This window comes from Podarcis pityusensis (genome assembly GCF_964106645.2).
Source record: "Podarcis pityusensis genome assembly, chromosome: Z".
Lineage (NCBI taxonomy): Eukaryota > Metazoa > Chordata > Lepidosauria > Squamata > Lacertidae > Podarcis > Podarcis pityusensis.
This window is the reverse complement of record NC_138044.1, coordinates 13,679,438-13,704,081: the sequence shown is the minus strand read 5'-3', so window position 1 is coordinate 13,704,081 and position 24,644 is coordinate 13,679,438. Positions and strand designations below refer to the sequence as shown.

General features: G+C 43.7%; 1 protein-coding gene across 8 annotated transcripts in view; it reads right to left on the bottom strand.

Annotated features, from left to right (window-relative positions):
• NUP214 (nucleoporin 214) overlaps positions 1-24,598 on the bottom strand; it is an 83,927-nt gene extending 59,329 nt beyond the window's left edge. For all 8 annotated transcript variants that reach the window (XR_013981351.1, XM_080989528.1, XM_080989525.1 and 5 more), the window contains exons 1-17: positions 24,441-24,598; positions 22,343-22,538; positions 18,482-18,633; positions 17,479-17,668; positions 16,917-16,987; positions 15,072-15,135; positions 13,552-13,655; positions 12,163-12,269; positions 11,931-11,997; positions 10,836-10,962; positions 10,019-10,180; positions 6,283-6,730; positions 5,094-5,266; positions 4,148-4,239; positions 3,464-3,553; positions 3,073-3,222; positions 1,293-1,451 (exon numbers count right to left, since the gene is read on the bottom strand). Coding sequence is in view for 7 of the 8 variants with exons in the window: in XM_080989528.1 (XP_080845654.1) it covers positions 1,293-1,451; positions 3,073-3,222; positions 3,464-3,553; positions 4,148-4,239; positions 5,094-5,266; positions 6,283-6,730; positions 10,019-10,180; positions 10,836-10,962; positions 11,931-11,997; positions 12,163-12,269; positions 13,552-13,655; positions 15,072-15,135; positions 16,917-16,987; positions 17,479-17,668; positions 18,482-18,633; positions 22,343-22,538; positions 24,441-24,482 (2,394 nt within the window). In the remaining variant the exon portion in view is untranslated. The remainder of the gene's footprint in view (positions 1-1,292; positions 1,452-3,072; positions 3,223-3,463; positions 3,554-4,147; positions 4,240-5,093; positions 5,267-6,282; positions 6,731-10,018; positions 10,181-10,835; positions 10,963-11,930; positions 11,998-12,162; positions 12,270-13,551; positions 13,656-15,071; positions 15,136-16,916; positions 16,988-17,478; positions 17,669-18,481; positions 18,634-22,342; positions 22,539-24,440) is intronic.
• Between the last annotated feature and the right edge of the window lie 46 nt (positions 24,599-24,644).

The following is a 24,644-nucleotide window of genomic DNA, read 5'->3' as shown; positions in this document are numbered from 1 at the left end:
CCACTGGGCTATTGATTTCCCCCTAAACATAAGGAAGATTCTAGTCCTCATGGTTCTGAATCAACTGCCAATGTACACAGGAAGCTGCCTTGTACTGAGTCAAACTACTGGTCCAACTAGCTCAGTATTGGCTACACTGACTGGAACACTTCGTCAGAGTTTCAGACAGGGTTCTCTCCCAACTCTACCTGGAGATGACAGGGATTGAAGTTGGGACCTTCTGCATGCAAAGGAAATGTTCTACATCTGGGCCATGGCCACTTTAGCAAAAATAATAGGGACTGTCAACAGGTAGTCACAAAACCCAATCCAGTCTACAAATAGTTTCCATCCAATCGGGGGAATTGCACATGTATTCACAGAGAAGCAGTACAACAGTGTACTGGAGAACCTGTGGTTCTCCAGATGTGGTTGGACTCCAACTCCATGAGTCCCAGCCAGCCTGGCCAATAGTCAGGGGTGCTAGGAGTTGTGGTTCACCAACAGCTGTAAGGACCAAAACATAGCTGCCCCGGGGTATTGGATAAAGAGACTGACTAAGACTAAGAAAGGGACACGGGTGGCGCTGTGGGTTAAACCACAGAACCTAGGACCTGCCGATCAGACGGTCGGCAGCTCAAATCCCTGTGATGGGGTGAGCTCCCGTTGTTCGGTCCCTGCTACTGCCAACCTAACAGTTCGAAAGCACGAAGTGCAAGTATATAAATAGGTACCGCTCCGGTGGGAAGGTAAATGGCGTTTCCGTGTGCTGCTCTGGTTCGCCAGAAGTGGCTGAGTCATGCTGGCCACATGACCCAGAAGCTGTACGCCTGCTCCCTCGGCCAATAAAGCGAGATGAGGGCCGCAACCCCAGAGTTGTCCGCGACTGGACCCAACGGTCAGGGGTCCCTTTACCTTTATAAGACTAGGGAAACCCAGGTTCTAATATCCAAAGACATGAAACTCACAAGGTTGCCTTGGGCCACTCACCATATCTCAGTCTAATCTACTTGACAGGGCTCTTGGGGAAGTAAAAAGAGGAGTGGAAGAGGTAAGAGATTCATATACACTGTCCAAAGCTCTTACCAAAACATTTCCAAGCAAACACGCTTAACTTCTGAGAAGGGAGCAACTAGCAGCAGGGAATGCTTGCTAGAGATTGGAGCAGCCTATGTGACATCTCTAACTGGAACAGGTACCATTACCTGCTGGGGACCATGGGGTTTGGAACTTCCTCTGCCTCCCTAGCAGACATTTATAATTTCCCCCTGGCTCCCAAAGCTCTGACCCCCTTGCCCTATCAAGGATCCTACCTGAAGTTGAGCTTCACTTTTGGGGTCCAAAGGCCTCTTATAGAGCAGGTGAAGATACGCAGAGTTGTGAGCACGCTTGTCCTTCTGTCTTGCTTCTTCCAGCCCTGCAAACCCCTCCAGCAGGCTTGTCTTCAGGAGGCTAAAGTCTGCATGAAGGGACTACAAGAAAGGAACAAAGGGAAAGGAAGACCCACCAGGAAGTAGGTGGAACTCTTTGTCACAAAACACATATGTGGCTTTTCCACAGACATGTTAATTCATCAGGTCTGGAAGAAAGCTATACTGGGGCAACAACACAGTTCAGCAGCACAAACTGTTGCCAGAAGCAGGATTCTACATCTCAGGGGCAGGGGTGGTGGGACCTAACAAATCACAAGGCTTCTACAAGCCTGTCTGCATCCCAGTTCCCTGTTCATTTCTTTTTTAAATTTTTGGCATCTGTATGCCACCCCATAACCATAACTAAACTAATTAGACAAAACAGAGCACTTAAAAAAAACCACCCCAAGATAAATAGAACAAAAACAGTGGCAACAATAACATTAGCAACCTGTCCCATTATATGTTACTGAAATGAACAAAGCCTTGGGTAGATGGTAACCAGGGTGGATTTGGGTAAGAAGGACTGATGGTGCCGTTCAGTTCTGGTACTCAACATTAAAGAAAACTAAGCCCAGGGATTTGTCCTTAAGTGTGTGCCTTTTGCAACTGTTCTGTTTGAATATCAGGATTCCAGCAAAAGCAACAGCAGATCTTGGAAGCCTGCCCTCCCCTGGTCTAGAGGCTTCAACTGTGGCAAACTGTTTGCTTGATGCTGTCTTTATTTTATTTTCAGTCTTAGCTCAAAACCAGACCTTTTATTCCCACTGGAATTTTTAAGTGGCTTGCTGTAGATTTTTGCTCTAAAGTCATTCTGAGAAGTTTGAACAAAAAGTGGCTAAAAATCATTCAATAAATATATATGATTTGCCAAAAGACTAAAACCCAAACAGCCTTCAGACCATGGTTTCCAAGCCAGTCACAAATTATGGTTATCAGTTCAGACATGGTGCTAAGCTTCTTTAACCAGAAGATGGAACTATGCTGTATGCACATTTCTGTCATCTTACTTTTGTCTCTAGCTCAAAAAAGGTTTGTGGGACGGTTCCCCAAAACCCAGCAAACCTATTTACCGGAGGCAACACAATGGAGAGAGTACGTCTCCTTCAGGAGCACCAAACCCCCTTTCAAACTTCCTCCTTAAGAGTGCAATCTATGGGAATAGGATAAGTATGATAAATAAGGAAAATACAAGAGGTGTGCAGCCAAGGGCAAAGTGGCCTATTAAGGCACAGCATATTGTTTTCAGCAAATGAAAACATACACTCAATTATGAAACAATGGAGTGAACTAACTACTGTATTTAATAAGTGGGTCTTGAGTGGGGCAGCAATCAGAAGGCCATTTCAAACCACTGTGCTTTATGATACTGATTTGGCAGCTGTTTCAGGCAAAGCTGAAAATAAAATATATACACCACACAATGAAGAATACAACGCCCACCTTGAATTACCAGGGCTACCAAACAAAGCAGACATGGTTAAGATTGCACAGAAAATGTCACAGTCTCAGTAATAGTAATACCGCCATAATCGTCCCATGCAGTCAACAGAATGAGAAGTTCTTCAATTTGTAAAAACCAGGACCTAACAAGTAACCCACTCTCAACACTGAGATAATTGAGCATGAAGGAAAACTTGGTTCTCAACTGGAGGCTACATCCTCCCCCAAATCCTCTTACCTCTGTTGTCTCTTTGATCTCCAAAAGGAAAGTGTGAAGGTCGTTTGACTCCATCCTCAACATCTCCTCCTCTTCCTCGGTGCCCACTTCGATGGCAGCTTTGGCTGTCCTGCCTTTCAGCTCTTCCATCTCCTTCTGGAAATGTGCAATCTACAGGAACAAGTTTAGTAGTTCATGCATGTTAAATGACGACACACCCAACCGCTGAGAGCTCAGGTTGGGGAAGAACAGTACGGACAGCAAACATGTTGCCCACCAGATGTTGTTGGACTACAACTCCCATCATCCTCTGACCATTGATGAGAGTTGAAGTCCAACTTCATATGGAGTCCAGGTTCAAAGAAAGGTGACCTGGGGAGGAACAGTACATCATAGCTCCAGAAAGCCTCACCTCCTCCCTGATTCCTATGATGACAGGATCTGAATCATTCCACTGGTGAGTCTGTTTCTCTACCCCAGCAGTGGGTGGTTGCTGCCGACCCTGCAAGGCACAAATGTTTTATTATTGTTTGATGGGGAATTTTAGAACTAAAATGTTCTGCTATGAGAGATAAAACAAGAAAACTTCTGAATATGTAAAAGGAAGAGAAGGAGGAAGGCGGGAGCATGTGTGTTGAAAGCGAAACACAAGTAAATAAAATTTGTAATTTGCTTGTCTATACGGGTGGGTCTGACAATAATGGTACAAAAAATTAATACCAAGGACAAGAAAAATTAAGCCTCCCCAAAATTAAAACCTGCTCCCCTAAAATCTCCTAAGCAACCCCCACCCCACCCTCAACAGTGTTTAGGCACCCCGAGACACATATCCACCAGGAGTCACAGATAAAATGTCTTCTTTCCTAAATAACCACCTAATATGCATAGGAGCACACTCTTGGGGTTCACCCATGTAACTGAATGTCTCCCTTTCCCAAATCTGCTCAGAGACTCCTTCAATCTTTCAGAGAGAAGCTGTGTGAGATAGAAGCAGCTTTGTTCATGCAGTAAACTCTGTCGGATTTGATCCTTGTTTTTGAGATGGAACAATATGGTTCCTGTCAAGGATAGACAGGTCAGCTTCTAATTACCGTACCTGGGAAGGGCTCACTTTTGAAACAGCTGAGGAAATCTTGGCCGTTTTCTGGAGCACGGAAGCTGGAGGAGCACTCTGAGAAGGACGCACCACTAAGAGTCCAAAAAGAAACAAAATGACTCACAGACTAATGAATTTCAAAAATTACAGGATTTGGTAAGTGTGGCTATCTGCTTTCAGGAAAATTAAGTTTATATGTTTTTATGTAGTTTCCATATAGCTGTTTTTAAGATTGTGTTTTAGTTTTAATGCCATGTTGTTTGTTTGTTTTTAGACTAAACGCTGCTTAGGAGATTTTTGAAATATTAAGCAGTAGATCAGAGCTCTCCAAACTGTGTGTTATGGCGCATTGGTGTGTCAGCTGCAGTGTGTAGGTGTGTCATGCAAATGCTCCCCACGCTTCTCCCAGTGCTGGAATAGGGTTAGTTTAACCTCCAGTTTGCTAGTAAAAAAATGAATTACTGTGTTGTAAAATGATACATGTCTAAAAAGCGTGTCACCAAAATGAAAAGTTTGGAAAGCTCTGCAGTAAATAAACACTTTAAATTAAACTGAATAAAGAAAGTCGTCCGTCCGTCCCCCCAAGAAGCAAGAGATTCCATAAGCGCCAATCTCCACTGCCTGATGCAACAGCGGGCAGAAATTAGCAAGAAAGAGCAGACCACCGTGGCAAAGAGAGCTCTAAGCACACATGTGACCATCCCAGAAAGGAGGGATCACAGCCAGGCAGTTAAAAATAAAATAAAATAAAATCTGTGTGGCAGCAATAGACATCTTCAGCAAAAAGAACTAACCACTGTGGGATGTTGAAATGCCAGACTTACATTTTTGTACAAAGTTTATAGTCCTCAATCCCTGTTTCTCATACTAATCCACATGTAATGCAGTCACAACTACATATGAGGTTTCATCAGCAGAAAAAGGGGGAAAGGGAGAGGGGATGTACCTGCTGAAGAGACTGGGGTGGAAGCCTTGATCGGCACTGCAGGAGGAGGGCCCAGCACAGTGGACTGAACCTGAGTCCCAGCAGGTACAGGCTTTGCAGCAGGTGAAAAGGAGAACATACTGGAGCTTTGGCCACTGTTGGCAGCTGGTGTAGAAGATTCTGCAGCAGCGAACCTGGGGAGGGAGGAAGAATAGAAGAATTCATGCTCTTGGGACTAGGACGCTTCATGGTACAGGCCTTTTGCAGGTGACTGTTACCCGCAGCTGCATGAAGGGTGCCCTTGGTCACACCCTGTGCCATCAGCACTCTGCAAGAGCAGTGGAAATCCTCTGTCCCACAAATGTATTGAAAAATAGCTGCACTATATATTTAAAGCAGTACCAATAGTCAGGGCTTCTCCAAAAGAATCCAGGGAGCTGTTGCTTGTTAAGCCTGCTGAGATAAGTTAAAGATAAAGGTAATGGGACCCCTGACCATTAGATCCAGTCGCGGACGACTCTGGGGTTGCGGCGCTCATCTCACTTTATTGGCTGAGGGAGCCAGCGTACAGCTTCTGGGTCAAGTGGCCAGCATAACTAAGCCACTTCTGGCAAACCAGAGCAGCGCATAGAAACACCGTTTACCTTCCCGCTGGAGCAGTACCTATTTATCTACATGCACTTTGTGCTTTTGAACTGCTAGGTTAGCAGGAGCAGGGACTGAGCAATGGGAGCTCACCCCGTCGCAGGGATTCAAACCGCCAACCTTCTGATCGGCAAGCCCTAGGCTCTGTGATTTAGACCACAGCGATAGCTTAGGAGACCCCTATTCCCTCTCACAGAGATATAATTTCCAGAGTGGCTTAAGAGTCAATCCTCCTTCCCAGGAACTCTGGGTCTCCTAACAGCTCTCATCCCCCTGAACAAGCAGTTCCTAAGATTCCTTGGACGGAGGACCTGCTTAAAACGGTACTGCTTTAGATGTACAACGCGGATGGGGCCCCTGGTGCAGAACCTGTGGTGCCCTTCCGGGTACTGGACTCCAACTCGCATCAGCCGCAATCAGCATGTTCCATCGGACAATGGGAACCCTGAATCCAGCAACACACGAAGAGCCCCACCAACTTTAAAACAATGTGTTTAATACATTCAGAAACTGCTTCAACACCACCACGATTACACTGGCTAAAAAGACTCAAAGGGAGACTTACTTTTCAGTGAGGTTAGTTTTGACGGAGGAAGGCGGCGAGGCAAAACCTTGCTTTAGCCCAACAGGACTCGCGAAGGGAGGGGCCCCGGCTGAGCTGTCCATGCCCGCTTTATAACTCACGGAACCAAAAGAGGAGGGAGGAGAAGCTGTAATGGGGCTGGACAGCAGAGATGGAGTTGGAGGCGCTTTGGAGATGCTGGTGGTTGGAGAGAAGGGGAAGCCGACTGCTCCGCTCAGGTTGGAACCAAGGGGGGGCTTGGGGGTCTCCGATACGCCAGGATACTGCGGCGGGGCATCAGCGGCAGATCTGGTGGATTTCAGAGTGAAGGAAGCGAAAGACAAAGGGGCTGCCCCTTTGCTGGAAACTGCAGATGTGGCTGGGACAACGGCCAAGGAAGCTTCAACTTTTGGAGGAGCAGAAGCGGAAGCGGATGACGGGGGAGTGCTGCCTGGAAGAGAGATGAGAGGTTTTGTTAAAAGTTACTACGTGACATTAGGACCATTCCACATCAAATAAAAAAACAAGGGTTTCACTACCCACCCTCTCGGATTTTGATGAAACTTAGTGAACACCCATCCCTTATGGTTGCGAAATTGAAAATAATGCATAATTTTAAATTCTTTTAATCTTTTTCTTGCTAGGTCTTATTTCCTTACATGCCAGCATTTAAAGTTTCTGACCAAATTTTTTTTAGATTGATTTCACGATATGGCCAATTTTCATAGTTTGAAATACCCCAAAACTGAAAAAGTAGTCTGCACTTTTGAAAAAAAACACCAACCTGTAATATCCAATATTATTTTAGATTTTAAGAGGAACAACTTTGTTTCATTTATTTTTTCTATTATAGCTATGCATTGTAGGAAAGTTGTACCCGGTAGCCATTTTCCCCCCATGATGTCCCAAAAACGTAAAATTTTGTTACAAGACATAAAAAAACCATTAAATCTTATTCTCTGTTGAGAAAGAGCATGTCTTTGCAATAATTTTCACCATCAAAAACTTTTGATTCCATCATGCCCACACGCTGAAAATTTAGGTTTTCTAAACCTAGTTTTTTCACCAAAAAAACTACAGTACATTTATACATTTTTTTAAGGCATTTATAAAAACTTTTGGGTGCTGGTGTATTTTTTCCTGAAATCCTCATCCTCTTATTGAGCTCTGTGTAAAATTTCAAAGAGATCTGATCATTGGTTATGGAGGGAAAAAAAATGTACACAAGGCCGAGGATCTTAAGAGGGGAAAAAAATTAAGGGGGTTACTTTCTTTCAACCATAAGGGAAGGGTGTACACCAAGTTTCATCAAACTCCGAGATGGTGGGTGGCATGACCGCGTTGAATTAATGTGGAATGACCCATTAGGAAGAAGCCAGACAACACTCAAGGGCCACACTAGAATGGTGTTGTGTGCCAAGACAATTGAGAGCACTAACCCAGAGCAGAACAATTCCAGAACAGGGTGAGCTAGCCAGGAGGTGCAACAGGAGATGAGGAATAAGGAAATGGGCTGTGAGTCTAACTCAGCCGGGCTATAAAACCAGGCAAGGATGCTATAATCGACATCTTGGAGTTACAGTTATGCAGGCTGGTGGAAAGCTTTTAACCGTGACTGGGTGTATGCTGCAGTTAAAAGGCTAGCTGCTTCACACTAGCACATTATTGCCCATTTGACTTAATCTTGCTTGCTTGGACTGGCAGCTGCTGTCTATGGTCTCTGAGCTTGGAAGAAAGATGTGGGGTGATCCTGATAACACACTGAGGCCGATTCACTGCAAAAGGGAGAAGACCCTCAACTGCCGCACAGCTTGGTATTGTGGAGAGACTTTCCTATACAATTGAGATGTATCTCAGAGGCCCTTGGACTTATCTCCACAGCTCAGCAGGCCATCATACGAGATTCTCCTTCCCCCATTTATCCCCACAGGGGAGGACCAGAGTCAGCACACATTTTAATTCTCTATCAAGACCAGACAAGATTTGTGTACATGCGCAGATACATGCTTAAAAAGGTAAAGGGACCCCTGCCATTAGATCCAGTCGAGACCGACTCTGGGGTTGCGGTGCTCATCTCGCTTTATTGGCCGAGGGAGCCTGCGTACAGCTTACGGGTCATGTGGCCAGCACGACTAAGCCGCTTCTGGCAAACCAGAGCAGCTCACGGAAACGCCGTTTACCTTCCCGCTGGAGTGGTACCTATTTATCTACTTGCACTTTGACGTGCTTTTGAACTGCTAGGTTGGCAGGAGCAGGGACCAAGTAACGGGAGCTCACCCCGTCATGGGGATTCGAACCCCCGACCTTCTGATCGGCAACTCCTAGGCTCTGTGGTTTAACCCACAGCGCCACCCGCGTCCCTCAGATACATGCTTAGAATACTGATATTAGCTCTGCCGTTTAAGGATATGGCAGGGTAGACATGCAAAGTAATTTAATAAAAATGCACAATAGATCTTTTCAGACTCACAGATCGGACCTCCAAGATCCCTGCCCAAAGGGCTGGCCCTTAAATCAATACTACAATTTACCAGGTCGGCTGGATTTTAATTGAGCTGGGAATTAAGAGCACAAGGCCTTCTACAATCCCCCATCAATTTTTGGCAAGGATCATGTCAGTCTGAATCAAACATCCTGCCGACAAGCATGCCAAGTGGAGCTGGAAAGGAAAGCCTTTGCCAAAACTAAGGTGTTCCGTATTGAACAGGAAATGCAATTACACAGATGAAAAGTGAGCAGGGCTTTGAAGTGAACCTTCATCTCTGGCCAAAACAGATAATACACAAATAGTTCTCTTCGCCCTTTGAGTTCAATATTTACTACCAATATACTGACCATATATTGGCAGCTCAATGAGAAAGAACCTGCATTGCATGCAGAAAGTCCCAGGTTCAATCCCTGACATCTCCAGTAGCTCTCCAAGGTTCAGGCAGGAGACATTCCCAGCCCTACCCAGAGATACCTGAGACCTTCTGCATGCAAAGCAGGTTTCTCTACCACTGAACTATACTGCTCCCCCCGCACCTATTAGGAATATTCCTTATTTCATGTCAGATTGTTGGTCCAGCTAATTGAGCGCTGTCTACACTGTCAGGCAGCAGCTCCCCAGGTTTCCAGACCAGGGTCTCTCCCAGCCCCATCTGGAGATGCCAAGGACTGAACACAGGACTCCTTGCATCCAAAGCGTAGGTCCATCTAATCATATACGCAAAGTGGGACAGTTTGGTAGCCTCTGCATTGCATGCAGAAAGACCCAGATTAAACACCCAGCTTCTCTAGGTGGGACGGAGAGAGGCCCTTGCCTGAAACCTGGAGAGATGCTGCCAGAGATGCTGCCAGTCAGTGCAGATAAACCTGGCATAAGGTCTGTTTCCTACTCTCCTATGGAACACTGTGATCTATTAAGATCTATTAAGGTGGAAATGCTGATGAGCAAAATTGAAAGATTGAAAAGGGAGGGTAAGGGGCACAGGTACAACTTTTTGATCTCAAGTTGTGCATGTTGCTTGCCACACCCTCCTTATCACTCTACACCAGCCTTATCTGGCAAGGTGCCACCCATACGTTGAATTCTGACTCTCATTACTCTTGGCCACTGACTGCTGGGAGTTCAGTAACACCTAAAGGGCACCAGGCTGCTCCATTTGCATTCAAAGTGCTTTAGGATCAGTGTTCTACAACCTTGGATCCCCAGGTGTTGCTGGACCAAAACTCCCCAAAAAAGCAAACAAGCACCTACCGGCTGATTTTGCTCCTCTGTCTCCTTCTGGAGAGAGAGGCTCTGGCACCACCATCAGAGACCTCACACCAGGGTTTTGATTGACCATGTAAAAGGGGCAGAGGACTCCATCAGTTGACAGCAGCAGCAGGACCGGTGCTGGGTCCGTGGTTTTATCTTCACCTGCAAAAATGCGACAAACACACACACACACACACACACACACACACACACCATGAGCAGACATGTTCAGCAGTACCTCCACTTAGTAAGCAGCCCTGGTCTGGGAACGGACCAGGAAGTTACATTAGAATGGCAAGAGTTTAAAACTTTACAAAGGGAACTAGGTGCCCAAGATGACTTCTCTTGAATAATGCAACATGTATTACAACTCTATTCCATGCATTTCTGTTGTTGTTGTTTAGTCGTTTCCAACTCTTCGTAACCCCATGGACCAGAAGCCAGGCAAAAAACAATGTCAGCTGGGGAGAGTCCCATGGGCCAGATGGAGGCCTGGAGGGTCACAATTCGCCCCGGGGTCACAGGTCTGCCCACTCTGAATAGCCTCGAGAATCACAGTTAGAAGGTGGGCACTTCCAGGTATATTAATAGCATCTTCTCAAGACTAATAACCAGCATTAAAGCTCCCTCTACAGCAGGCGTGAAGAAGCTTTAGCCCTCCAGATGTTGCTGAACTACAACTCTCAGCATCCCTGGCCATGCTTGCTAGGGCTGATGGTTCAGCAACATCTGGAGGTCAAAAGGTTCCCCACACCTGGTATAGAGAGTGCTGCTGTTTGCTTTATCCTTAACCCAAGAGCAACATTCATATACTTACTAATGGTTATGGGCATGTTGCTGGTGTAATCAATGGCCACTCCTACGGGCAAAGTGTCATCGCTCTTATCTGTGACTGGAAGTTCTGCTCGGCTGGAGTCTTCCAGAACCCACAGCTCCCAGTTGTTCTGTAAGAAGGGTTAGTTTAATTAGTACTAGGAATCAGGATCTTGGTCTATCTAGCACAGTATTGTCTACACTGACTAACAGCAACTCCCTATGGTTTCAAGCAGGGAGCATCTCCCAACGCTACCTGGGGACGCTGGGAACGGAACCTGGGGCTTTATGCTTGCTAAAGAGATGCTCTGCTACTGAGCTATGGCCACTCCCAATTAGCTCTGTGCTTTGGCAACCTCTGGAATCATTCCTGCCAGGGAGGTCAACTTGTAGTAATAAGGGCTTTTTTCCACTTTAAAAAATCACTGTGGCACGTGCAGTGGAGAGGAAAATTACTATTTTCCTTGGTTCATTTATAAAGATTTTTATGTACAACCAACTCATATAAAGTATCAAGGCAGTATACAGCAATATGTACAAGTACAAGTGAAACATTATGAAATAAACATTTAAACGACTGGAATAAAAAATGTTTAAGCAGTTGCATGGGCCTGTTGGCATAAGAAGGGCTTCAAGAGATGCCTTAAAGTCAAAAGGGTATGGTCCACCACCATTGGCGGGGGCGAGTCCACGGTCCACAAAAGCAAGAGCCTGAGTAATGTAACTGTTAGCAGGTCAGACTTGGACCTGGGAGCCCAGGGTTCAAATCGATCAAGTTCACTGGGCCAGTCCCTGCCTCTCAGTCTAAACTACCTCACAGGGTTGTTGTGAGGATTAAATGAGGGGGGAGAACCATGTACACCACCTTGAGCTCCTTGGAGGAAAAAAGGTGGGGTATAAGTGCAATAAATAAATAATAATAATAAACGATAATCAATGAAATATTCTGTCCCAGTAAGTGCATGGGTTTCAAGGTGACATGAGACTTTGCTATTTCTTGCTGCAGCTGACTAATAATAACTACCCCTCTGGAACTCTCACTGGGACCTCTGGTCTTCTTATAAGAGGCACTTGCTGGGGAAATAGGAAGTGGGATTACCTTGTCTCCTTGCCTTGCGAGGATGCTGACCTCTGTGGAAGCAGCAGATGCTGCAAGGACCAGATCCCTTGAGGAAGGAAACAACAACCACAAATCCATAACCCACTTCAAGCAGCATAAACACCTTTCCCTGTTAGTTTCAAATAGCAATCTTTAAATACACCCAGCCCTTTGCTCACCTAATTAATATTAAAAGGGAACTATTCAATGTTGTATGATCGCCATTACTCACCATTCTTCAACGTAGTTAAGGAAGTAGTGATGTTGCCTCTCAGAACAGCTGCCATAACAGGGCTCCATAAAATTCACAAACAGCTCAGGCCGCTTTTCTTCTTTTTTCTGAATGGGGAGACAGAACAGGAAACTGTGTGGGAGATGCAACATATGAGGAAAAGTGCCTTAGGGGAGGGGCAGCTCACAAATGACCCTGTAGGCGATGGACTGTTTTAAAATATTTGCATCATTTATAACATACATAACTATTTTATGGTTGCAACTGTTTCATAATTACAAGGAGGGGGCCTTCATGATAGCCAGCTGCCAGATTTTATGGCTTCCTTCCTAGAGAAGCTAGACTGACTCCCATCTTGCTGCTCTCCCATGGCACGTGAAGGCTGCCTTGTTCCCATGCGCTTTTGGAAACTGACTGTTTTTAAGGAAAGTGATTTGAATAGGGCTTTGCTATTTTTTGCTATCAGTATTTTCATAATTTGCGTTTATATAGTTTTAATTCTATTACAGTTTAATTCTTTTTAAACTATTATCTTCTGTATGTTTTTAGCTTTCTGTATTTTATCTGTTTTGCTTTAATTTCTGAAATCCGCCTTGAGTTACAGTGTAGGGGGAAAAGCAGGATATAAAGAATGCATTATTATATAACACAAACTGCCATCATTCCTGAACACAGGCCATGCTGGCTGGGGCTGATGGAAGCTGGAGTCCCTACAGTGTGTGGAAGGTCAAGAGTCCCACACCTCTGGCCAAAAGTATGATGAAATGTTTCAATAACCACAAAAAGATAAGAACTCCTAAACTGTTTTGCCTAGCTGGGATGCATTCCTAGAATTCTGATCATGCCTCTTGATTGTCTGAAAGGAAGACAGCAAGGAGTATTATGAGAGTCCATAGAAACTAGCCTACTATCTGGAGGCAAAATGTACATCCATTGCTCTGCTCGCTTTTGCCTGCAACCCTGCTGCTCACCACTGGCATGTGGTCCCTGGAAGGCTGCTTGGGATGGAATGTGGCCCTCAGGCAGAAAGAAAGTTCCAAACACCCAAGTTAAACCTGTGCATCTAAGAGGTAGGCATCTAACACATGTTTGTATGGGGACTTGGCAAGCAAAACTGACACTCGCAGCAGAGGTGCAGAGGCTGCTGTGGTTGGTGAATGCTTCAATTTCCACGCAAAGTTTGACTAAATGGTTTCTATGAAGTGGGATTCTACATCTCGGGTCACTACTTTTTTTTATCGTTCTGAAGCAAGAGCCTAAAATGCAGGAAGACACACCAGGGACAAAGACCTGGCAAAATTGTGAGAATGACAGTAGGCAGCACAGACTTAGAAATCAAAGACAAGAGAAAAAGAAGTTGCTTCCCCAGCGCTTCCTCTCTTCACGTACAGGAAGCACAGCCATCACCACTTCCGGTGCAGCTTCCAAGATCCCATCCGCAGCCGCATATACGATAGTGAAGACATAAGTGCTGACCCACAACACATCCAAGACTGGAAAACAGAAATGTGAGTAAACTTGGGTTGTCGGGTTTTTTTTGCTTTTGTTTTTCTCAAGAGCCACTCATTATTATTATTGTTGTTATTATTACTTACACAGGAACATAGAGTTGTATGCAAGCTTGGTCCTACTCAGAGTAGGCCCATTGAAATAAATGGACCTGTGTAGAAGTCAGTTGGGTACACCCCACTGGAAGCTGCCTTATGTCAAGTCAGATCACTGGTCCATATAGCTCAATATTGTTTGGCAGTGACTTTCCAGATTTCAGGCAGGAGACATTCACAGCCCCACCTGGAGATACCGGGGGACTGAGCTTGGGACCTTCTGCATGCAAAGCAGATGCCCTTCCACTGAGTTATGCTGCTTTCCCCTCATGCTAGGAAGCTTCCCAATATCATGTCAGATCATAGATCCAGCTAACTGAGTGCTGCCTACAATAACTGGCAGCAGCACTCCAGGGTTTCAGTCTCTCCCAGCCCCACCTGGAGATGAACATGGGATTTCTGGAGTCAAAAGTATATGTCCATCCAATGAGCTATATGGGAAGAGGGATATCTTGGTGGTACAGCACCTGCTTTGCATGCAGAAAGTCCCAGGTTGAATCCCCAGCATTTCCAGGTATGGCTGGGAGGCACCCCAGCCTGAAATCCCAGAAAGTTAGAGTAAGCAATACTAAACTTTGCTGCCAGTTAGAGTAAGCAATACTAAACTTTGTGGATTAACAGTCTGACTTGGTATAATGCAGCTGGTTAGTTCCTTTATGTGTTCATTAACACCGTGTAGTGTGTGAAGACAGAAGGATCTAGGACACTAGAAACCTTCCCTACGGAGGGCTGCATCCAGCAAAGTTCTACTCAGAGTAGACACACTGAGGTTAATCTGCCTAATGTAGTCATCTCCATCAATTTCAAAGGGGCTGCTGTGAGTACAACAGTTTTGTTGCTGTATTAATCTTAGGGAACAAGACGTATAAAGAACTTCAAGTTTCAATTACAAATATACAAATTAAAAATTTAACGTAACAGATGTGATAATATGCCCAAGGACTGCATTTTTTTTCCCAAAAGAAAGCAAGGCATTATCAAATCTTTGCACTATAATTATGTAACTGTGCTGCATTAACAACCCTGACAACTAAATTACAGGAGATTAAATATTAATCCATACTGTAAATGGGATTGGTATAAAATACTACTTAGTATTTTGAGCAAAACACTTGCCAGATTTATTTTTAAACACGGGAGATTCAACTAGTCAAAAGCAAGCAGCTCACATTCCACAATATGCCTGGATTTCATGGGTGGGCAAATTCTAGGCACATACATAAGTGAAACACTGTGATTACATGATCCATCTGTACTATTGTAATACCAACCGGTCAAAACACCAAATTTTAGGAAACACAGTACCTTTGACAGGATTATCTGAATCATAGAATGGAGGACAGGGAATTGTTTTCTTCTCCTGCAGGTTCTGAAAAAGTAAAAGAACAAGCATGATTAGAATACCCTAAGTTTAATGATATGGGGGGGTGTTTTTTTTTAAGTATTCTATCTACAATGCAACACTTCACATCACACATGCAATAATAAAACAAAAACACTCTGAATTTATACAAGCACTTTCAAAAAAATGTCCAAAGCGTTTCATCTAAAGCTGCCATGATTCAGTGATCTGATGACATGGTACATTTCACTCAGTACTGTCTGCTCTGTGGATGATGAACCTGAAGCCCTCCAGATGTTCTTGGATTATAACTCCCAGTATCCCCTGACCATTGGCCATGCTAGATGGAGCTGATAGAAGATGGAATACAACAGGGGTCAGCAAAACTTTTTAGCAAGGGGCCAGTCCACTGTCCCTCAGACCTTGTGGGGGGCTGGAAATGAACAAATTCCTATGCCCCACAAATAACCCAGAGATGCATTTTAAATAAAAGCACACATTCTACACCAGGCAGGCCCCACAAATAACCCAGAGATGCATTTTAAATAAAAGGACACATTCTTCTCATGTAAAAACACGCTGATTCCCGGACCATCCGCGGGCTGGATTTAGAAGGCGATTGGGCCAGATACGGCCCCCGGGCCTTCGTTTGCCTACCCATGGAATAAAACAACAGCTGGAGGGCTATGAGTTCCCTATCCCTAATCTGCTCTCAATGGGAGCAATGCTCCAAGATTTCAGGCACCGGCATTTTGTAGCCGAAGATCCCTCTAAGGAGAGATTGTTGGCAGTCAAATGTGGGCACTCTTAACCTCCCGCTTAATTATGGGCATGGTCCCAATTCACCTATATCAGAGATGAACATCATCATGGGAGAGGTGTTTCCAGAAACCCCATCCTTTGCCCCTGGAAGCCTTATAAGCTGCTGCTACAGGAGAGGGACTGTAAGCAACATCATAGGAGTGGTGTTTCTAGGACTAAGGTGAAACTATGAAGCTTCCTTGTTGTTTTTGCTATTGCATGCTGCATGGTGCTTGTTATATTTATAGTACTGAAATGTGGGGTTTTGGTATGATATATTTTTGTAGTGCTGTTATTATGAAGGTTTTTGTAGTGTTTGTTCGAAATGCATTCCTGTTTCTTTGTTGTAAGCTGCTTTGAGCATGGTTTTTTTTTGTAGAAGAGGGGTAAACAAATAAAATGAAAGAAAATTAATTAATCTTAGGCCCAGGGACCAAATGCAGTCCTCCAAGCCTCTTTTTTGTCCTCAGGGTTCACCCCAAGCCACACCCCTTACTAGCCCTCTTTCCCCCTTTGTGTTTTTGCCTGGCTTGAATATGACAGGTGCACAGCCATGCATTCACAGCACATGGCTTATCGCTAAGAATCCTTAGAACCATTGTTTACCCCAACAGAGCCACAGTTCCCATGATTCCTTGGGGAAGGGGGGAAGAAACCATGTGTTTTAAATGCATGGTGCATATGCAGCCTTGCGCTCCTAAACTTCTTGATTGCCTGGGTGGTGAATAGAGAGGAGTGTGCAGGCATGAAAAAACTAGCTTACTATACAAAAGCAAAATTCTCATTCTACTTGGCGGTGCCGGTGACTGAACCTGGGGCCTACTGCATGCAAAATGGATGCTCAAGCTCTAGAATACAGCCCTTCCCAGGCATGTACTTCTGCTTCCCTTATGCTTAAGACTCCATCTTCTGAACTGTGAATTGGGAGAACAAAACAGGAAAGAACCAAGAGGGAGAAGCAGGAGGAGGCAGATCATTATAGGCCAAATAGAACAAAACAGACTTACAGGGAGATACTGGACCACTGTGCCGTTCTGCTTGCCTACAGCCAGCTGCTTTCCTTTAGGACTCCAACACACTAAAGGGATGGGTGGGAGAAAAGCAAGCAGGCATCATTAAGCAGTTGCAAAGGAAATAGCAACAACAAAACCAGCCAGTGCAATTTGGCAAATGGCTTAAATTGTCCTCACAAGTGTTATTCAAACACAACAATCTCAAATTTGGAATGCAACAGAATGTCCATTCAACACGAAGGTGGAGCCAACGATGGTCTCAGGAGAGCATACCCTAGAGCAGGAGAGGGGAAATGTTGGCCCTCTAGATGCTGCTGAACAGCAGCTCCCATCAGCCTAGCAAGCACAGCCAATGGCCAGGGGTGGGTGGTAGTTGGAGTTCAGCAACATTGGGAGGGCCAAAGGTTCCTTATGAGATACCCTTGTTTGCAATTGTCCATATGGAGCATTCAGGCTTACTTTGAGCTGTACACCTAAAATATGTGTAAATTGGAACTCAAATTCAGCTTATTTATAACAGGGATTTCTGCATCAGTCTAAAAGTCATGTTACCAACCTGATGTAACAGCCACTGAAGCGGGAAGAGTTGCATAGATCTTCACGGAATCTGCCACCTGCAGGACAGAGACGCTTCCATCAGACAGACAGACGGCCAGCATGGAGGCATTCATTGGGTTCCATTTCAAGTCATTGACCATCGCCCCAGCCATCTTCTGATAGGCAAAGGGGCGTTTTTGCTGCTTAGCCTATTAGAAAGAAATGTATGTTTGTTAGACAGCATCCATATGAGCAAAGACACCCGCTTTCAGTAGAGTCAAATCACTGGCCCACCATACTTTCCAAGACCTGAAGGAAAGCGATGTTTTCACTAACCTAAAGCTCCTATCAGTGGTAGAGTTCAGAAGTAATGATGAGCTGCAGATTACTGCAGGACTGGAGGACCTTTTTATACAGAGGGCCACATTCCATTCTGGACAACCTTCCAGGGGGCACGTATCAGTAGTGGGCATGGCTTGATGCAAAAGCGCACAGAGTAATGGATATATACAGTGGGTTACATTCCAGCCATGCAAAAGTCAGAGCCTTTTACCTGTGCTGCCCCCTGTATCTTCAGCCATGCAAGCAAGAGTCATTATCACAGTTCATGGACAACTTCCAGCCAGGCAAAAGCACTCAAGGAGAATGCAGAGCAAGGCTGGTGAGGAGTGTGGCCTGGGGAGAGTTTTGAGGGTCAGATAGAGAGGATACGAGTCACAGCAAACCTCAGCCTCACACACTTCATCCCCCCTGCCAGCACAGCCACAAGGAAGAGACTGGAATCTTCTGCTCCCTTTTTGATTAACACCAGTTTACTATCGCACATGAATACTACACTGCGGTAGTTTTCCTCCCAATTTTTAATTAACCATGGTTTAGCATTACATCTGAATCCTAAAGTGTGGTTATGCTTCATTAGGGCTTGCTGAAGCTCTCCAGTTTCAAAACTCATAGCAAAACACACCCTGGAGTGAGGGTTGGGGGGGTGGTTTCCAAGTTTGCTTTTAAACCATGCAACTTACCTGATTCACAAAGGTGCGAACATCGAAAAAGCCAATGAAGGACCCAACTTCACTGGAAGCCATGCAGACAGAGAGTGTGAGGTTATCACAGCTGAGTGCCAAGTGATGCACGCAGAACTTCGTGGGAACGAAAAGACTCTGGACATTCTCAACTTAAAAAAAATGAAGAGGAGCACCAGGGAGGAAAAAAAACACCAATAAATTATTTAAAAGGTAGTTGGAGGCCTGAACTAATCCAATACTGCCCTATTTGTCTATTAAGATCAGCTGGGGATGCCCTGCTGGTTATTTCAACCTGTTGGGCAGCAGAGCTGGGCGATGTCTGGTTTTCAACATCGCAATGTACCGATATAACACAATGTCTGAAATAAGAAGAAAGGTGTGAAGAAGGTGTGAAGAAATAAGCAGCCACGTGTTGACTCCTGGATATGGACTTCAAACTGGTTTTGGATGATACATTACACAGCCCTAGTGTTCTAATCTGGAGGGAGGGATGAGGCAGCCAACTTGCTTGGGTGAAGGTGCAGACAGGCAGACAAGCACCTTCTCAAGTTCCCTCTGCCAAGGCTGGCAGCTGGGCTGCAGAGGGAGGAATTGGGCCTCTCACTGTGGGTGAACATCAGACGGGCTTGCAAGTGTCACTCAAGAGTGAAATGTGCAGTGATGGTGGCAGCCAAGGAGTGAGCAAGGATTCGTGATATATTGCCAGGTGAAAAATTCTGAAACTGTTATCATGATCTGGACTTCAAACCAGTTTGGGGCACTGCTTTGATATATCGCCCAGCCCTACTGGACAGGCACTATTAATGCAAGACATTCTGAATGGCACCCTCATAGAATATAGAACTCCCTTGCAAATGGAAAGTGTCACAATGTGAAAACCTTTATGGTTTACTCAAGCCTTTGGAATGTAATATGCCTTCTTGCCAATGCCACTACTTTATGTGTTGTTAATGTTATTTATTGTTATGCTATTGTTATGCTGTATTTGTAAACTGCATTGCCCAGCGATGCTCCTGTTGGGAAGGTTAAGACATAAGTAAAGGGAAATAAATACAGAGATACATAATAAACCCCTGATCCCAGCATTCTAAGACAACACTAAGCTAGGAACTACACACTCTCCCCTTTTGTGATTCCCAGCAACAGGTATTCACTGTGATTCACACACATTGTCTCAGTAAGCATTACAACGACGGTAGATGGTTGGCCAATGTTATTTCCCCTGCACCAGTTTGGCAGGTTAGAAAATGCAGGCTTACTTAGGGCAACCAAGATAATGAATGAGACAACAGTTGAATGCAGACTTCCAAATGTTTAGCTGTCCCTTACCCACAATGCTACATGAGCCCAAATAGGTAAAAAAACACACCAGAGGAATCATGGGGGGGGGGGGGGGAGACATATAAATTAAAAGCATATGCAGATGATCTTGTAATAACAGTGGAGGACCCTAACAACTCTATGCCAAAAGTCCTAGAAAAAAATACAGAACTTTGGGCCGGTGGAAGGTTTTAAGTTGAATAAAAATAAGACAAAGCTGATAGTGAAAAATGTACCAGAAAAGGGGGGGGGGGGTAAGAATTACAGCATAATATAGAAATAGAGGTTCATAAAAAAGTTAAATATTTAGGAATTTGGTTGACAACCAAAAATATTATCATTAAAGATCATTATGAAAAAAAATGGAATGAAATAAAAAGGAATCTGGAAGTATGGGGAAGAATGAATTTATCACTGATAGGAAGAATTGAGGTGATCAAGATGAACATATTGCCAAAAATGTTATTTATACCAGTCAGTACCGGTTGTAAGTAATGCAGCATGCTTCAAGAAATGACAAAGGGATATTGCAAAATTCATCTGGAAAGGGAAAAACCAAGAATAAAACATAAATTACTCACAGACAGTAAATATAGAGGAGGTTTTTCCCTTCCAGATCTTAAATTATATTACGAAGCTGTCTGTATTGGTTGGATCCGGGACTGGATCAAACTGGAAAATACAGATTTGTTAGATCTTGAAGGTCATGACAACAGATTTGGATGGCATGCATACTTGTGGTACGAGAAAGGGAATGTTCATAAAGCATTCCATAATCATATAATTAGGAGATCACTTTTAAAAGTCTGGGAAAGGTACAAAGATTTATTAGAACAGAAGACTCCATGGTGGTTGTCTCCAATGGAAGAAACATTGATTAAAAAAATAAATAGGAGAGAAAAATGGCTTACGTATAGAGATCTATTAATAGAAACAGAAGGGAAATTAAAAATAAAAGAATTTGAAGAGATCAGAGAACATGTTAATGACTGGTTAAAATATTTTCAAGTAAATGAGGTCTTCAAAGAAGATAAAAAGAAAGGATTTAGTTATACTTTATCTAGATTTCAAAGAGAATTTATAGAGGATAATACCAAATTATTGAAGATGTATAATTTAATATTAGAATGGGAAACCGGAAAAATTATGAAAAGTTGATTTAAAATTCACCACAACTTTGAAAGAGAATTATATGAAAATGATGTACCAATGGTTTTTAACTCCTGTTAAACTGGCAAAAATGTATAGAACAAGTGCTAGTAAGTGCTGGAAGTGTAAAGAGAAAGAAGGTACGCTTTACCACATGTGGTGGAACTGTAAAGTAATTAAAAGTTATTGGGAAATGATATATAATGAAATGAAGATGATGTTTAAAATAACCTTTGTTAAAAAACCAGAAGCTTTTCCGTTGGGTATACAGTGGTACCTCAGGTTACATATGCTTCAGGTTACATATGCTTCAAGTTACAGACTCCGCTAACCCAGAAATAGTACCTCGGGTTAAGAACTTTGCTTCAGGATGAGAACAGAAATCGTGCTCCAGCAGCACAGCAGCAGCAGGAGGCCCCATTAGATAAAGTGGTGCTTCAGGTTAAGAACAGTTTCAGGTTAAGAACGGACCTCCAGAACGAATTAAGTACTTAACCCAAGGTACCACTGTAATAGGACAGAAACTACCAAAAGAGTGAAAGAAGTTGTTTATGTATGCTACAACGGCGGCTCAGATTCTACTAGCCCAAAAATGGAAGGACAACAAGATACCATCGAAAGAAGAATGGCAAGTCAACCTTATGGAATACGCAGAAATGGCGAAACTAATGGAAAGAATCAGAGGCAATGATAATGAAGAATTTAAAAAAGACTGGGAACCTTTTATGTTGTATTTACAGAAATACTGTAAAGATACGGACTCATTAGCAGGGTTTGATTAAACACTTAAAAGTAAGAAAAGATGATCAAAGGTTAAGTAAGGACAACATGGAATGAAATTGACTAAGATGTAAGCATGAAGGAAAATTTGGTATAAAACTGATAAGAAAATAATAGCATTAAAGTATAAGATTATAAAAATAAGATAATAATTAAGCAGAAGTAGTAAATATTTAAAGAACCAGAAGGGGAAGCTGAGGGAAGTCACCGGGGGGGGGGTTCTTTTTCTTATATATGACAAATGTTATATTGTGTTGTTTGGTTGAATATAAAATTGTAAAAATCCAAAAAGAAAAAAAGAAAAGGGGGGGGCGGAGAAAATAAAGAAAATGGAGACTTACTTACGGCAATCAAGTTAATGAATGAGGCAACAGTTGAATGCAGACTTCCAGATGTTTAGCTCAGTCCCTTACCCACTATGCTACATGAGCCCAAATAGGTAAAAAAATCCCAGCCCTATAATTTGTAAAGGATACTTGCCACCCCAAAGCTTATGATGGGTATTCAAAGCAGAACAAGTGAGTTTATGCTTAATGCTAAAAAATACAGCTCTATAGATAAAAATTAAGGAAGACTGGGGATGAGGGTGGGGAAAGATAAAAAACTTACCTATTTTATTAGGAGAATCCCCCATTGGAATCTGCATTAGAAGATTTTTTGTCTGGAAGATCTGCAATCCAGCTGCACAGCCAGCAAATAGTAATCCATATTTGTTGGATACAGCAAGAAGACTGGAACGCTCTTTGGGGAGTTCATCGGGAGCATCAAAGATCCGTACTTTCTTCAGTGCTCTGAACTTAAAATCCTGTGGCACATTCATAGATTAAAAAATCTGTGCAGGCTAAATCTAAATGCATCAGTTTATTCAAATACGACATAGAACTCAACCAAAACCTTGATTATTTAATTACACAAATGCTTCTAAGACTTGTTTGCTCCCCACTCCTCAGTGACCCAGCTACTAAAAAGAGATTGGAAGCATCTACTTCCACTATGAATCTAACGGAAGCTCTTTGTTACATCTAAAGTTTGGGAAACTGTGGTTAGTTCAAGCCAGCTAGGGATCATGATTTGAACCTGGCTTGTTTGAATTAACCATAGCTTAAATTAACAGTCCCCCCCCCCCCAAAGTTCGAACACAACAGGAAACTCTGATTAGTTTAACGGAGGAAGCATCCTCTCTCCTTATTACATCACAGTAAAAGAAGAGAGAAGGGGTTTGAGTCCCACTGTCAATTCAGAGTTTAGCACCATGTCTGAAAAGATAACACAGTCTACTGAATGGTTCCATGTTTTTCCTCATGCACCTGATTTAGCAAAACTTAGAAAATACCTAGCCCTTTAGTTTGTGATGATAAACTGTTCAAAACGGTTCTAGATTTCTCTGTTTTATATTGACTGTTTCAATTTTAAAGCTTTATCCTGTGGTTTAAATTTCCTCACTATAGGCTGTGTTCTGTCAAAACAGCATCAGATAATAGCTAAAGATGAAGGGCTTTCCCCACTGCTGCAGTTAGAACATAAATGGAGGCCACTAGCCTCTTACCATGCCAACTAAACAACAGGCTAGTAACTTTTGGAAGCTCTTTTACAAGGCTGTCTTAGCCATTGCTCCAATCTTCTCTTGGTAGAGCACTCAGAGCAACCTATAGCACAGAAGAAATATACTGGGGTGGGTGGAAACGAAATCAACACCTGAACAAATTTCTATGGCCTTATTTACAAGGCTGCAATAATGAAACCCTTATAGCTGTCTTGTAAACAGACCCACAGAACTTACTAGCCTGCCAATTATTTTACCAGTCTCTTGGGGCCTGGGCAGAGAACAAACAGAGTGCAGTATTTCCAGTGGAAGTGAAGGATATAAGACAAGCTGGATCAGGCCAGTGGTCCTTCAAGCCCAGCATCCTGTTCTCACAGTGGCCAACCAGATACTCCAAGAGTTAATTGGTAAGCAGCACTTGAGCACAAGAGCAACTATTCTCTCCTGTGGTTTCCAGCAACTGGTATTATGAGGCATAATGACTCCCGGCAGTAGAGATAGAACAGACACCATGGGTACCAGGCACTGTCCCTGATGCATTAGCCTGGTCTGCTTTCAAAGCCATCTAAGAAGGGAACTTTCCATCCTCTAAAAGCTGTTTTGGTTTCTAAGCTGGGCATGCAGGAGAGGCACTTCGGCTGGTCCACCTACATGCCATTTCTGGTCACCTGCAGCAATGGCAGGGAGCCCCGGTTGGCCCTGCAGGTATTGCTCCCACCAGCCCCCAGTATGCAAGGCCAGAGATGATAGCAGTTGCAGTCCTACAAGACACCTGTTTGGACGACCACATAAATTCTCCATTAGTATCTGTAATGCTGAAGACATTTTCTTTTATTATTCAGCACCTAGCTATTATTACTGAAAATAAATAAAAATATATATTTAAAAAATGTTATCCATTCCTGGATAGCGCTTAAATGCATGGCTAGTTTATATAACGTGCTCTGAATTTCCTGACACAGACACACAATTTCAAAAATTAAAAAACTGAAACAGACTAAGATTACCTACGCTTTCTAAGCATTGTGAACTTTCACAACATCCCTGTAAGGTAAGCCACTTATTTTAACGTAAGTACTGCCGGCAAAAACACAACAGGGTAAAATACAATATTAACATAACAGGTGCAACTGGAGGAAATGTTGGCCCCCCCTTCCCACTCACCTTCATCTCCCTCTCGGGAATTACATCCATGTCGTCCCCCATGACAGAGCCTCGGACGAAGACTTACAACGAAGCCAACCGGTGCGGCAGGAGGACTTCGCGCGCTACCTCAAATCCCATTCCCTGCCTCTTATAAACCAGGATGGGAAGCAAAGGAGAGGTAACATCCGCTTCCGTGGAACAGAAGAAGCCCACAACGGGAAC